At 35.4% G+C, this 14237-nt stretch overlaps 1 protein-coding gene across 5 annotated transcripts in view; it reads right to left on the bottom strand.

Annotated features, from left to right (window-relative positions):
- Window positions 1-14237, bottom strand: part of msn (serine/threonine-protein kinase msn) — a 566215-nt gene that overhangs the window by 385819 nt on the left and 166159 nt on the right. For all 5 annotated transcript variants that reach the window (XM_090413541.1, XM_090413543.1, XM_090413544.1 and 2 more), the window contains exon 4: window positions 4565-4609. In XM_090413541.1, coding sequence (XP_090269667.1) covers window positions 4565-4609 — 45 coding nt within the window. The remainder of the gene's footprint in view (window positions 1-4564; window positions 4610-14237) is intronic.

Genomic DNA, 14237 nt, shown 5'->3' with positions numbered 1-14237 from the left:
AATATCCATAACTAAACACCAGCATAAATGACATTCATCATCGTTTAGTTGTCCAGAATCAGACATCTTATCCTTGAGAGAAACACAAATTGCAGCTATTCAATGCCCATACACACTTAAAAGATTCCTTTTGCCACAAGGGCCTTTTTGAGATATGATACTGCCTGCCAGAGGTATGGGTAATTTAAAATCCCTTACTTTTTGATCTCCTCTGGCTCAAGGTTTCTTCGCACTCCTTTAGTAACATTCATTTATCATTCTCCAAACACCACTCTTCACCTTCCTCTCCATGAAACTTGATATCAACAATCCAGCTATCAAGGGATATATTGAATCTAATGTACTTATGGGTTCTTTAACCTCCCATGTATGGGATCAATAAAAATTAGTGATGTTTTACTTTTATGTCTAGCATCATAAAGAGACTGAATATTACAACTTTAAAATGGTTATTTTGCTGCTGCTGCTAGATAATATACCAGAGCAAAACTTGTGCTAATGCTTTAAGAAGCTTCTTGGTCAACTTTCACTGTTAGCATACCTGAAAAAGCCAAGTAGTGGGTAAGGACAGCACCATCAAGGCCATTTAGTAGGTTTTAGGAGAGTTCCTAATTTATGGTTTGTGGTGAATACTAGCTTATAGTTCGTGTTTTTGAAAATGTATTTGTAAGCCTTGTATGTGTTTTGGATGTATGGCAATTTGATGACTATGCGTGTCGGGAAGTCTGCTTTTGTTGTATTATTGTTAAGACGGCATTTTGCCGTAAAGTTCGCGTAATTTATTAGATGCGTGGGGTAGTTTCGATTTTTGAAAACATGTGTTAAATACTTGAGTTCAGTGTTAAGAAAAACACGAACTATAAGCTAGTATTCACCACAAACCATAAATTAGGAACTCTCCTGAAACCTACTAAATCTCTCACTCATAGAGAATTATTCGAACACCACAACGTAGTCTACAAATTTCCTTGTCAAAAAGACTGTGATGTCACCTACACGGGCTCTACAATTAGGTCGTTATGGACTAGACTACAAGAGCACTTCAGGGATTGCAATATTCCCATTCCAGAATATCTGAACACGAAAAAACATCGCAACATCAAAAAGAAAAACAAACCACAGAATACAGGGAAGACTGAAATTGCAGCTCAGGCCCTTGAACTAAAACACATTCCCCAAATTGACAAAGCCATAATCACTGACAAACAAGAAAACGAAACGACGCTTAGAATATCCGAAACTATTGCCATAAAATGTGATGGTAATTCTATCAACGTCCACCGCCCCTACCTAATTTACGAATGTTGGACGTTCCAAAACTTACAAATTAAGCCACACCTCCGGCCATTTAGCGACAACAAATGCCCAAATTTGACAGATACATCTTGCAGCCTTGACATAGCCCTACAGTCATTCCCGCAAAGTTTCGACGATGACCGAAACGGTCCACACCCCGTAATCCCTTGCCCCAGTTTCCACATAAGGATACCCTTCCCCTTCCTTCCCCCCCCTCCCCACAACAAAGTAATATATATATATATATATATATATATATATTTATATATATATTATTAATTGTAACCCGGGTTCCCAAACTTATTTCCCGTGTCCCAAGTACATCCCCATGTTCTTTCCCTCTCTTCCCCCCCCCTTCCACAAGAGCTTGGATTTAGAAGGCATCTTTAAACCAAAATCAAGGTATGTACATAATTTTTCAACATTTTTTATTCTGCCATAATTGCCTTCTACACTCGCCCGTAATGTCCTAAATTATATATATATATATATATATACCCCTTTTGAGTTATGTTAGCCAATGTATTAAATATAAGGGACACTCCTAAACAAAAACAGGCTAAAATATAGCCGTTAATTATATTAATAGTGTTTTAGAGGAGTAGCATGGGAATTTCCCAGAAATTATACTTATTCTATTTATTTATTTATTGTGGTGGAGTTAAAGGCATCAAGCCTTCTCTTCCACACCATCAGAAATACCAATACAAAATTACAAATTAATATAATACTTCCAACATATTAAAATATAATTCACATTAAGCTGATACGCAGTGCAAAACACACGGCACGTGATTTCATGAGCTAAAGAGTTCTGTTCTTCTACAATGTGTTGCAATGAATTCTCACTTTTACTTCTAATAATTGCTTCTACACTTTTATGAGATTTGGTATCTCTATGTTCATAAATTTTCTTTCTGAGTTGCTTTTGTTGGCATTGTTCAGACCCTTCCCCTTTAATACGTATTAATCTATTTACCCACTTTGGTGCTAAGTGAATACCCTGATGTGAAGAACTTGCACCTAGGATCTGTACTTCTACACATCTTATACACCCCCAAACCTCTGTCCTTACATAATAACCAATTGTATTTACCTTTGAATGCTATCCACTGGTCGAGTGTCCAGCAAAGGGAACGCAACTGTAATCTTTGACAAATCTGACTATCGTTCAAAGATTAACAACTTATTAAGTTCTGATACCTATTCTAGCCTAGAAAGTGATCCCACAAGAGGCCTTCATAACCGTTCTTCTGAAATCTACATCTGAACTTCCTAGACACACAAGACTATCTCTCTGCTCTCTCCATCCCCTCATTTGTACGGCCTGCCTAAGATCCACAAGGCTGATACTCCTTTAAGACCTATTGTGGAAGGTATTGACTCACCTACTTACAATCTGTCAAAATATCTTGCAGCTTCTTTAAAACATCTAGTTGGCAATTCCTCCTCCTTCATCAAAAACTCTGAAGATTTCATCTCAAAAATAAAAAATTTAAATCTCAAAGACTCTGACAGAATGGCGAGTTTTGACATCGTGTCTCTTTTTACCAATGTACCTACAGATGAAGTTCTGACTCTTCTTAAGGACAAGGTTTCTAAGAAAATATTTGCTCTACTAATGCACTGCATTAATTCCGGCTATTTCTGCTACAAAGATAAAATATATAAACAAACAAGCGGGTTAGCTATGGGCAGCCCTCTATCCCCAGTCTTAGCTAACATTTTTTTACAAGATTTTGAAGAGAGAGCTATTTCTATAGCTACTTTAAAACCTAAACTGTGGTTACGTTACATAGATGACATCTTCCTTATCTGGGAACATGGTTTAGAGGAACTACAAAACTTCCTAAACCATTTAAATAATCAATATCAGAATATTAAATTCACAATGGACCTAGAGATTGACAGCGTTCTCCCCTTCTTGGATCTAAAGATCAGTAGATTACCCAACTGTCTTAAATTTTCAATTTTTCGAAAAACCACCCACACTGATAGATATTTGCATGACTCTTCTCATCACTTCCCTCCTCAAAAACATGGCATCATCTCCACCCTTGCCCATCGTGCAAGATGTCTTACTTCCACAGAAGAAGACCTTCAAACAGAACTTAACTTCCTAAAAAACACCTTCTTAAACAATAGATATTCATCTCGTAACATCACTAAACGTTTGAGACCACGTCAACAATCTCGACAAGAAGATGAATCCAACCCTATCACTCACATACAGTTACCATTTATTAGCTCTCTTACCCCAAAACTATCTAGTATTATGAAGAAATTCAACATAAAGACCGACTATACAACTCTGCCAAAACTTCGTTCTTTTCTGAGTTGACCAAAACATAACCAACTGCATTTTTCTGGAGTTTATAAAGTTATGTGCGACTGTGGTTGACCTTATTTTGGTCAGACAGATAAATGTATTTCACTACATCTTGAGGAACATAGACGTGACATCTCCTACAGTAGAACATGAGTGAACATCCTTTCCAGTCATGTTCTTTTCTCTACCAACTCTAACCTCGAAGAATGTCAACGCCAGGTTGATTGGGACTGCACAACCAATTTATATATATCCAATGATGAATTTGAAAGACGAATTGTAGAACCAAAGAAATAGTTCTGGACCCTTCACACATGAACAATTTGCCTGATTCCCATAGTGCAGTAATCCAGTACTGGCGCTCTAAAATTAGCTGTCACTCACATTCAACTCATGCTAACAATAGCACGCGGTCACTGATTCAAATATGACTGTTACTATTCTTCTTCTTTTTATTAAGCTGGAAAGTCCATGTTTTTTACCTTGTTAGTTTTATAAGTTTTGTGTTATTTCTTACTCACCTGAAGAAGTCGGGACACCGATGAAAGTCGTGATTTATTAAAGTTTTGTGTTATACTTTCTCGGGTTCTAGTCAGTTAAATATTAACTTTATAAATATATATATAAAATTAAATCAACATTTATTATGACTACAAGAATAACTATATTGCTATTCTATTAAAACAGAACATTTTACTTGTATAAGTGGCAACCTTAACTAATGTGAAAACTTTTACGTATAAAATCATGTTCATATAAGTGTTTATCATCCAAAAATAAGGCAATAACAAAGTTAAAATATTAAATGAAAAGAACGGGTTGCAACCAACAAGTATACTGACTTAACCATTACCAGTATTATTCTATAAATTCAAATAGTTGTTCAACTACAAACTAAAACTACATAAAATGAAATTTAAAAAAAAAGAGCATTTCTACCTTTTTTAAGACATTAATTTCCAACTTAATTTCTTCCTCTTCATCCTAATAAAAATATAACAGAGATTTTAAAATCTAAGGTTTACATGTATGTGATTTTATGAATTATATAATATGTAAATAAAAAAAATTTTCCACACACACACACACATGTGCATGGGGGGGGATAATAAATTCTGATAAACACCTAGAACAAAAACAATATTAAAGCAATTGATATAACCACAAGAAAGAATATACTAGTAGAAGAGGTATGAAGGTAACTTATGTTCTTATATTCTTATATCTTCGTATGTTCTTTCTTGTGATTATATCAGTTGCTTGTCATTTTTGTTCTAGGTGTTTATCAGAATGTTTCATCCCCTTCCTTCGTATATCTGAGGAAGGGGCAATAAGATATATTAAACCTTGGTATGAACTACATTAAGAACACCGAAATCAACAAATTACTGAAACAAATTTCTGTTTTAACAAAGGGCAGGGGTTTTTTGTAATCAAATATTATTTCTATGAGTGATAACTATTGTGACAGAGCAGAATATATGATTATTTTTCTGGATTTTGTGATGACATTATATATGACAGTACCTTAGATACTGGTAATGAAATTAAGCAAAATGTACATCTTGGCAGCCTGAATGTATTAGAATGTTAGCCAATAGATATTAGTATGTGGAGAGAAGGGAATGAAAGAAATGTGCCATAGAGTTCTGCTCTGAAACTTGTTTATATTACCAACATAATCTTAGGTTATGAGAGATATTTTCAGCTTTTTGCAAATTATGCAAAATTGGGGAAGGTGATGCAAGTGATTCTGTAATAATGGGAAACTGGCTGGTGTAGTGGAGGAGATGAGCAGGGAAGTAAGTTCATGTGTAAGGTGTGTTTTGCATTTTAGCTCAGAAATTTGAATTCACTGTACTATATTATACTGTTAAAAGAATACACCAGGAGGTACAGGGAAACAAGAACTCCTAGGATAGTGGCAGATAAATGCCAAAATTGGGGTAGATATTTCAACATTGTGAAACCTCAAATTTTAAATTACTGGCATCATAATGACAAATTGAATAAATCCAAATGTGTGTATATTGTATAAAACAATGATCAGGCTACATCTGGGCTACCATGTATTCCAACAGATTCCATAGATTCCAACATTAGAATAGCTGGGAGATCAATACCAGGAGGATCTGGGGATGTATAACAAATTGTATCACTACTATTAAATACTAACTGTAAGGGTTGTAGAGCTTGGTAGCTTAGTCTCAATATCTGAAACATCCTGCTGATAAGATAAGATAAAAGGAGAGCTTACCAAACATATATGCTATATCATCCATTGATCATTATATCTCAAACTGGTGAATGATCATGAAGGTAACATAACAAAATATGATATAAAGCTCTTAAGCTTTAACTAAGAAAGGAAACTATAAGGTAGTTGATAATAAACTGAGAAGGCAGTTTGAGGCAGCACCTTGTCATGAGAAACTGAATGTAGAGAAATCTGCAGTTGATTAAAATTAGTCAAAAGGTATCTAAATGAGCTGTATCTGACTGCACACACAGATTTAGAATTAATTACAGAGCAGTTAAATGGATGAATAGCACTTTAAAGCAAGAGCTGAGTAAAAAAGAGAATATATTATGGATCTATATTGTGTGAAAAGTGATGATGAGACAGGTGTACAATAAAGACCAGGCAAGGACAATGGTAGCAACGTGAAAGAAGCAAAATCAGATTATGAAAAGTTTGCTGAATAGGCCAAAGGAAATATAGATATAAATAAATTAAACATTCTCATATATAGTAAGTAAAAGGAAGACTGACCATAGAAGAATAACCTTATTGAATGTGTATAATAGAAAAAGTCAGAAGTACACAAGAAATAGATGAACTGCTATATGCTGAGACTCATTAGTGGGTGGATACTGGGGAAAACAGAACTGGATAAAAGAATGGAGGTAGGTGAGTTAGAAATATTAAAGCTGATACAAGAGTTTGACTCAAATACTAGTAGAGTGGATGGAACAAAAGCACTGAAGAAAACCTACATAATTGCATTATACAAGAGTGGAGCCAAGACTAGTGAAGTAAATTATAGACTAATTAGTATTCGATGGCATGGTCATCAAGGTATAGGGAAAGGTGGTTAGGAATTGCATACAAATGTCATATACAAGGATCCTCTACAGAACTTCAAGTTCTATAATAGTGACAGGAGAGTTAGATAAAGGGAATGGATGGATATATGATGATGAAACACAAGATAATGGAGGAGGAGAAGGGAATAAGAAACTGGAATGTGAATACTGAAGCAATAATCCAAGACGAGAAATAAGCATATAAACAATGGAAAAATACAAAATCACTAAGCAAAAAATTATAACCACAAAAAAGCAATAGCAAAAAAGCATGCAAGAAAAGAATAGAGAAACATGGGATCACTTCATTGCAAGATTAGAAAGCAATCTTACAGTGAAGAAACTAACTACATGCAGAATTCTAAGAAACATGAATTATGAGTTGTAATTTTAAATAAGTTTGGTGAATTTTCGTATTTGTTTATACTATCCCAAATATCTAGGCCTAATTATACTAATACTGATTATGGTAATAGAGTTTTGAAGTATCTGTATCTTTTGTGAAGATTACTTTGGAGGAAACAGTTAAATGAATTTAAAATATGGAATCCTAGCAAATTTGTTTGAAATGGACTAATCATCAGCTCTGAATATGTTAGCAATATTTGTACAATTATTTTCTAGTGAAACTCAAGTGGATATAACATTATTGTGTGAAGACTTTAGACTAAAGGCTCATAAGATAGTGTTGTCTGCATCAAGTCCATTCTTTTTTTAGCTTATTTCTTGAAAATCCTTGGAAACATCTCATTGTAACTTTCATGCATATAGCATTCACTGATCTGAAAGCAAATGTAAGCTTTATGTACAATGGTGAAGTTAATGTTACACAGAACCAACTTTTGATGCTTTTAAAAGCAGCCAAGGACTTAATGGTGAAAGATTTAATTAAGGTCAAAGGCAAATACTGGAGTGTTTCTGATCTAGTACGGCAGAAGAATAATCATGAGTCTTTGCACTCTCATCAGTATTTATCAACTAGTGTTGAACGACAATCAAGTAGAGCAGTATTGATGTAGGTAAGGAAGAAAAAGAGGAATCTGCAAAAGATCATAACTTAAATCAGAGTAATGTTGGAGCCAGTTGTCAGATACCAGAGATCCAGTGTCATTATTTGAAGATAGCAGTATGGAAGTAAGGTCAGATGGTAGTGAATTTAAGAAGATATTATTGGCACAAACGCATATCCCCCAATCAAGTGAACATCATATCTCAGGAGTTCGCTCCATGTATACAGAATACAGCAACAGCTGATGTGTCACTGCTGTGTGATAAGCTGATAAGAGGGTGCAATCTACAGTAACAGAAATAGTTCCGATATCCAATAAGGGCTCATGTCATAGTCCTATATTAGCTCCAGCAATCACCAATTACTTATCCTTTTCTACTAATGCTGGATTATTCAACACTCAGTCTTTCCTTGGAGTACCAGGTTCTAGTGATAATGCACAATCTTTGATTACTTGTTCTATGCCATCCAAGGCATCCACATTATGAAATATCATAACAGGACATAAATGACATCAAGCTTGGTGTCTTGTCATTTGGTGGAGATTCTCCTGTGCCACCTGTTACTTTTTCTTCACATGACGCTCATAGTTCTAAGATAAAGGATAATACATATGGGTTGCCTGTACCTCATTCCAGTGAAAGTCGGTTCAATAAGCAGCAACTTCAGTCATAAGTGCTACCAAAAGGCATCTGGAATGAGTATGATGTTGGCACGGAGAAGGAAGAATCATCAACACTTGATTGCAAGTTGGTTCTCATGTTTATTCCGCTTTCTAAGTTGAAGAGGAGTGGTATACCAGTTAACTGTTCAACAAGCACTGATTCTGCTGATTCTTAAACTTTTATTAAAGATTGAGATTCCAGTAAGAAGATCTTGCCATTTTTCTCTGGCCCAAAAATGTCTGAACATCATATCCTGCAAGAGGAATTCAAAGTGTTCAGTAAGGAGGTGCAGGGTATAAAAGACTGAATTGAGTGCAATCAATAAGAAGATTAGGACCATTGAGATTACTTTAGCTGATGTATCTAGAATAGGATTAAGTGAGAGAGAATCTGGTGAATGAGGGAGTAATGAAGAGAATGGAGTCAAAAGAATGAAAGAACAAGAGATCGAGAGGAAATGAGATGTGAGAGCGAGGGAGTAAGAAAAAGAGTGATCAGGGAAAGTTGTGAAACTGGGAGAGCGATGCAGAAGAATGTAGAAAAGGAGGGAGTGAGAGATGCTTGTTTGGGTGTGAATGAAGTTTTAAGTGGTATAATATATATAGTGATTCAATGATTAAGGGTATGGAGAGCATAATGCCTGAGGAGTGTTTGTCTGGTGGTACAATAAACAGAGTAACTTTAGTGATTAGGGGGGGCAAGATGTAGACGAGATGATAGTGATGGTGGGCAACAAATGACCTGAGAGTTAGTGTTAATCAGGTGGCAAAGGATTTAAGAACAATGTTAGATATCACGAAGAAGAAAAAGGTCAAAGGGAAGATAGTGGGTGTGTGCTGTCTCCTTTTGATAATTATGAGTTAAGTAGAAGAGCAATAATTATGAATGATAGGATTGCAAGAATGTGAAAAAAAAAGAGGTCCAAAATATATTCATATTTGGAGTGTGTCTGAAGGCAAAAGATGGACTGCATCTGAACATGGAAGGTCATATGCGTTCGAAGAGGTTTGCTGTTTTCTGAGCAAGTTGAAGTATTTGAGCAGGGAAACCAGAATTGATAAGGTTGAAAGTAAGAGGGAGAAGCTTATGTGCGGTGATCCTTTATTGTGAAATAATTTGGAGAATAGAGCAGATGAAAATAGGTATGGGGCTATTGTGAATTCTGAAACTAGTAGAACATACATTGGTTGTAAAGGTAGTGCAAGAACTAAATGGAATCTACAGTTCGTGTATACTAATGCAAGAAGCATTCAAAATAAGAGGGAAGAGTTTTTGGAATTAGTCAGTGCAATTTCGCCAAGTTATAGGAATTAGGGAGACTTGGCTAACAGCAGAAGACGTGGTTATTGGAATTGAATACGATGGGTACAGTATTTTCAGGGAGGATAGAGAAGACAGAATGGAGGAGTACTGCTGATGATAGCAGAAGAGCTGCAGCCAAAAAAATGTAGAATATCAAGATAGACATGCGAATGGTAGTTCATTTCATGCTATCTGGTATGAAATAGTGGCCAACGGAACCAAATATACAGTTGGTTGCCGCTATAGGCTGGGGGGGGGGGGGGGAAGAGAAATACACAAAGGTTGATATAGAAAACATGCATCGGCAAATCAGTGCAATGAATGCTGGGTGAATAATTAATATGAAGGATTTTAACTACCTGATATCATCGACCGGAAAGAAGAAAGAGACTTGAAACAGCATATAACTGAAGGGACTTGTGGTATGAGAGTGTTGGATCCAGCCACAGGTTCAGAAGACCTATGCATAAGAAAGGTGTCCACGTTACATCCAATTGGTGAGAGTGATCATGCGGTATTGACGTGAAAGGTTGCAAAAATTTGTGGAACTCTCCCTTAAAAAGGGGGGTATATACAGAACGACAGGGCAAGTAAATATAACAAACTTCAGATGCAGCATACAGCTGTCGCATGGCATAAGAAATTGCAGGGGAAAGATGTTAGCAGTGCTTGGAATATAATCAACAGGAATTCGAAAGAAGCAATATTGGAATGTATTCATATGGTCAGGAAGATAAATAAAGTAGGTATTAGATGGATGAGTAGTAGTATTAGGTGTGATCTGCAAAAAAATAAAATGTTATGGAGGATTTATAAAGAGAAAGGTGATCAGCACACTCATGAGAAGCAAAGCTCAAGCTAGAAAGGTTACCAGAATAGTAAAGAAAACTAAATCAGATTATGAGAAGACCATAGTCAAGCAGGTCAAAGGAAATTCAAAAGAATTCATTCACTATGTGGCAAGTAAAAGGAAGAATGACTTTAGAAGGATAACTTTAGTGAATGTTGATGGTAGTGAGATGACTGAGCTGATGCAATAGTTACTGAGTAACCACTTTTCAGAAGTCTATCAACCGAGCAAGGATATTTCTGCCTTATGTAGCAATAACTCATATATGAGAATTGAAGTTAATGAATTGAAATTAGAACAAATGGAGATGGATTAAACTGGTGATGTGGATATGAGAATGGCTCATTGACAGATACCAAAAAGTAGTGTACGGAGGAGCAGAGTCTAGGATGAAGCAGGTGACTAGTGGTGTGCAGCAAGGCTCTATGCTTGGACCATTATTCTTAAATTTGTATATAAATGATGTAGGAAATGACTATATATACACTCTGTACTATAAAATGATAAGATGAAATTGGCAACGGATGTGATGTCGGCTAGAAACGGATGTATGCTGTTCCTACATCCGTTTGAAGTAGGAACAGCCTACTTCATGAAGGCAAAATTCCGATGACTCGAATTTTGTCTTCAAAATTCAAGGAGAACCGGCCTACCAGTCCGGAACATGGGGGGGATCCCCCTTTTGAAGACTCAACACTCACGGGGTACCCTGAGTGTCGAGTCATCAGAATTCAAGGAGAACCGGCCTACCAGTCCGGAACACGGGGATTGGGTGCTGTAGGCGTTGGGGGGGGGGGGGTCCCCTAGTGTGTGTGTGTGTGTGTGTAGTCATTTTATATATAATCATCTAGTCATGTTCATATATATGACTTAAAGAATGATTTAAATAAGCTGGCAGTACTGACAAAAAAAGATAATGGATGTCACTTCAATGTGAAAAAGTGTAAAGTTAATGCATTTATGTCAAAGACATAAATGCATTTATATATTTTCCGCATACTGTGTGAAATGTAATTTAGCTCGTCTCTGTATATATGTGTATACTCCAGATGACCTTAATATGAAGGTCTAAACGTCGGATAATTAAAATACAGGTAACCCTCGTATAACACGGTACTTATACAATACGGTTTTGATATAACGCGGTATACAAATTGTAGCATCCCTTGTTCAACGCGGTCTACAATTTCTAATAACCCTTTATTTTTTCATATTTTTCACCGCAAGACTTAAAAATCAGAGACTTAAATTTGTGTCTGCCTGTATCGCGCAAGTAGTTATAAGTATCAAATTTAGTTTTATTGCATCACTGAATAAGGTACTGTACAGAGGCTTTTGCAGTCTGTGTCATTCTCAACAAATAGTGCAATTAGAGACAGATGGAATAAAAACGGCACTAAGTAATAAATCACATGTCCCCTCTCACAGAAACTATGCTGTATAGACTTAAGCTAAACCATATGTTGCACTGAAACACAGTATCTAACTAAAAAGTATTGTTAGATTATCCAATTTTTCAATTATGAAATAAGTGTTTGTTTTATTGCATTTGAAATTCTCGATGTCATTATGACAGATCACAAAGGCTAACTTAAAATAAAAGCCTACCAAGAATTGAAACATGCCATATAATGAATGTGTGAGTTCGCCTGCCATCTCAAACGCAAACAAAAAGCCATAAAATTCAACTAAGGGTTGAAACGTTTGTGTTTGTTGAGCCAGTCAGTAATGAGAAGTTCCATCGGAACGATAAATGACACCCTGTTGTGAATGTGTTAAAACTAACAGTGAATGTTGTCATGACAGTTTCAGATGTTATGGAATTTGATTGAAGAGAATTAGCATTTCAACTCAACACTTGTCAGTTGCTTTTGTCTTTGGGTCACACGATCTTTTGTTAATACTGCACCAATCATATGCACGTTTTTAGCTGCTGTCTTGTGTAAAACAAAATTCAGCTTGTACGTATTGTAACAATTAAAAAAAAAAACTTGAATAATTTATAAGAGTATAAAAGGATATCACCTGTAAATCGTTGACATGCCAGAAAAATTCTCAGACGTGCCACCTCTGGCACGGATGCCATAGGTTGGCCATCTAGGGTTTACTGTATAAAGTGTTTATTGTTGAAAATTGTCTTCGTTTTCTGCCAGGAAAGCGCATTTAAAATCATAAGTGTGTTAATCTCAAGCTGAGCAGTTTATTTTCTGGTGAGTTACATACATATGAGAATATGAGAATTATACAAATGATATCCAAGAGATTTCAAGTGGTGACGACTTCCGGACACTTAAAGAAGATGTACGAAATGTTATTTCTGAAGACAGTAATGACTATAAAAATATGCGCTTTATTTTATTGTGTCTAAAACATTTATGCATTATGTGCAATGAAATTTATGTACAATTTGTAATTTTTATAATTTTATACTATGTATTTGTGTCATAGTTTATGTTTTCTTAACTTACATGAATTACCTGAATTAAATAAAAATATTGTTATTGTTGGATATGTCATTGTTGTTTATAATATAAAAAAAAAAAACGATTTCGGAACTTAACACTACTTTTTCTATGTGATCTAAGTCTCGTATAACGCGATTTATATAACGCAGCATTTCAGAGGAACCTAACATCCGAGTTATACGAGGGTTACCTGTAATTATTTATAAGACGGTTATAGTCTATAATTTGTGTAAAATGAATGCTGATCACCGTTTAACAATAAAGGAAAGGAGGCTGTAACATAATGTTTAGAGATTGTATAACATCTGATATCATATAAGAGATGAAATAGTCTGGCATGCATTGCATTGCATTGAACTTCCTAATGGAGGAAGGAGGGGGGGGAACAGTTAAGTGACAACTGCTGGAAGTACATCACTGGAAGTAAATTGCCAGCACATCCTTGTTTGTTCAGTATCCCGGTGGTTCTTAATGCTCTTGTCTTGCACTAATAATTTAATTAAATTTTTAATAACATTTTAAAAGCAACAATTAAATTTTAAAAAAAAATTAAATAAGCAATAACATTAAATTAAGATACAGATATTTTCATTACTGTCGACAGAGTATAGAATAGAGGCAGCCTGCCTCACGGCACAGATTAATAAGGGTGCTCGTTCAGCCATATTGCAGTAGGCACCGTCACTATGTTCCGTGTGATATTGCAGTAGCCATATTGCGGTAGGCACCACACTTGCTCACTAACAATTCCTGTTAGTGAGCAAGTGCGGAAAGAAGTTTTTCCAAGTTTAAACTGATTAAAAGTTATTTGCGAATAGCAATGACCCAAGAAAGATTGGTTGGTCGCAACTATATTGATAGAGGCAGACATAGCTTATAATTTAAATTTAGAAGAGCTTACTTATAAACAGTTTTATTGTGCGATATCCCTGTAGAGCAAACATTTAATTAATATTATTATGCAATTGTTTTGCATTAATGTTTCTCTTGTAATAAAAACAAAATAGAAATCGGAGATTTTCTTATATTTTTGTCTTATAATCCATCAGGGGTGGTATTTAATTGTTTGCTTCAGGGCATGATCTAATCTGGCAACAGCCCTGGATATTTTAATTTAATGTTAGTAGTAAAATTGTAAATTAGAACAGTTTTAAGAATGTTTGATAACAGTTGTTAATGATTAGGTCCAAATAGTACCATGTGACTGGCCAGAGAGCTGCAGAGAGGAAGCACT

The sequence above is a fragment of the Typopeltis vanoorti genome, chromosome 24 (assembly GCF_054136105.1).
Source record: "Typopeltis vanoorti isolate ZY-2024b chromosome 24, IOZ_Tvanoo_1.0, whole genome shotgun sequence".
Classification (NCBI taxonomy): domain Eukaryota; kingdom Metazoa; phylum Arthropoda; class Arachnida; order Uropygi; family Thelyphonidae; genus Typopeltis; species Typopeltis vanoorti.
This window is presented reverse-complemented; position numbering and strand designations above follow the sequence as displayed.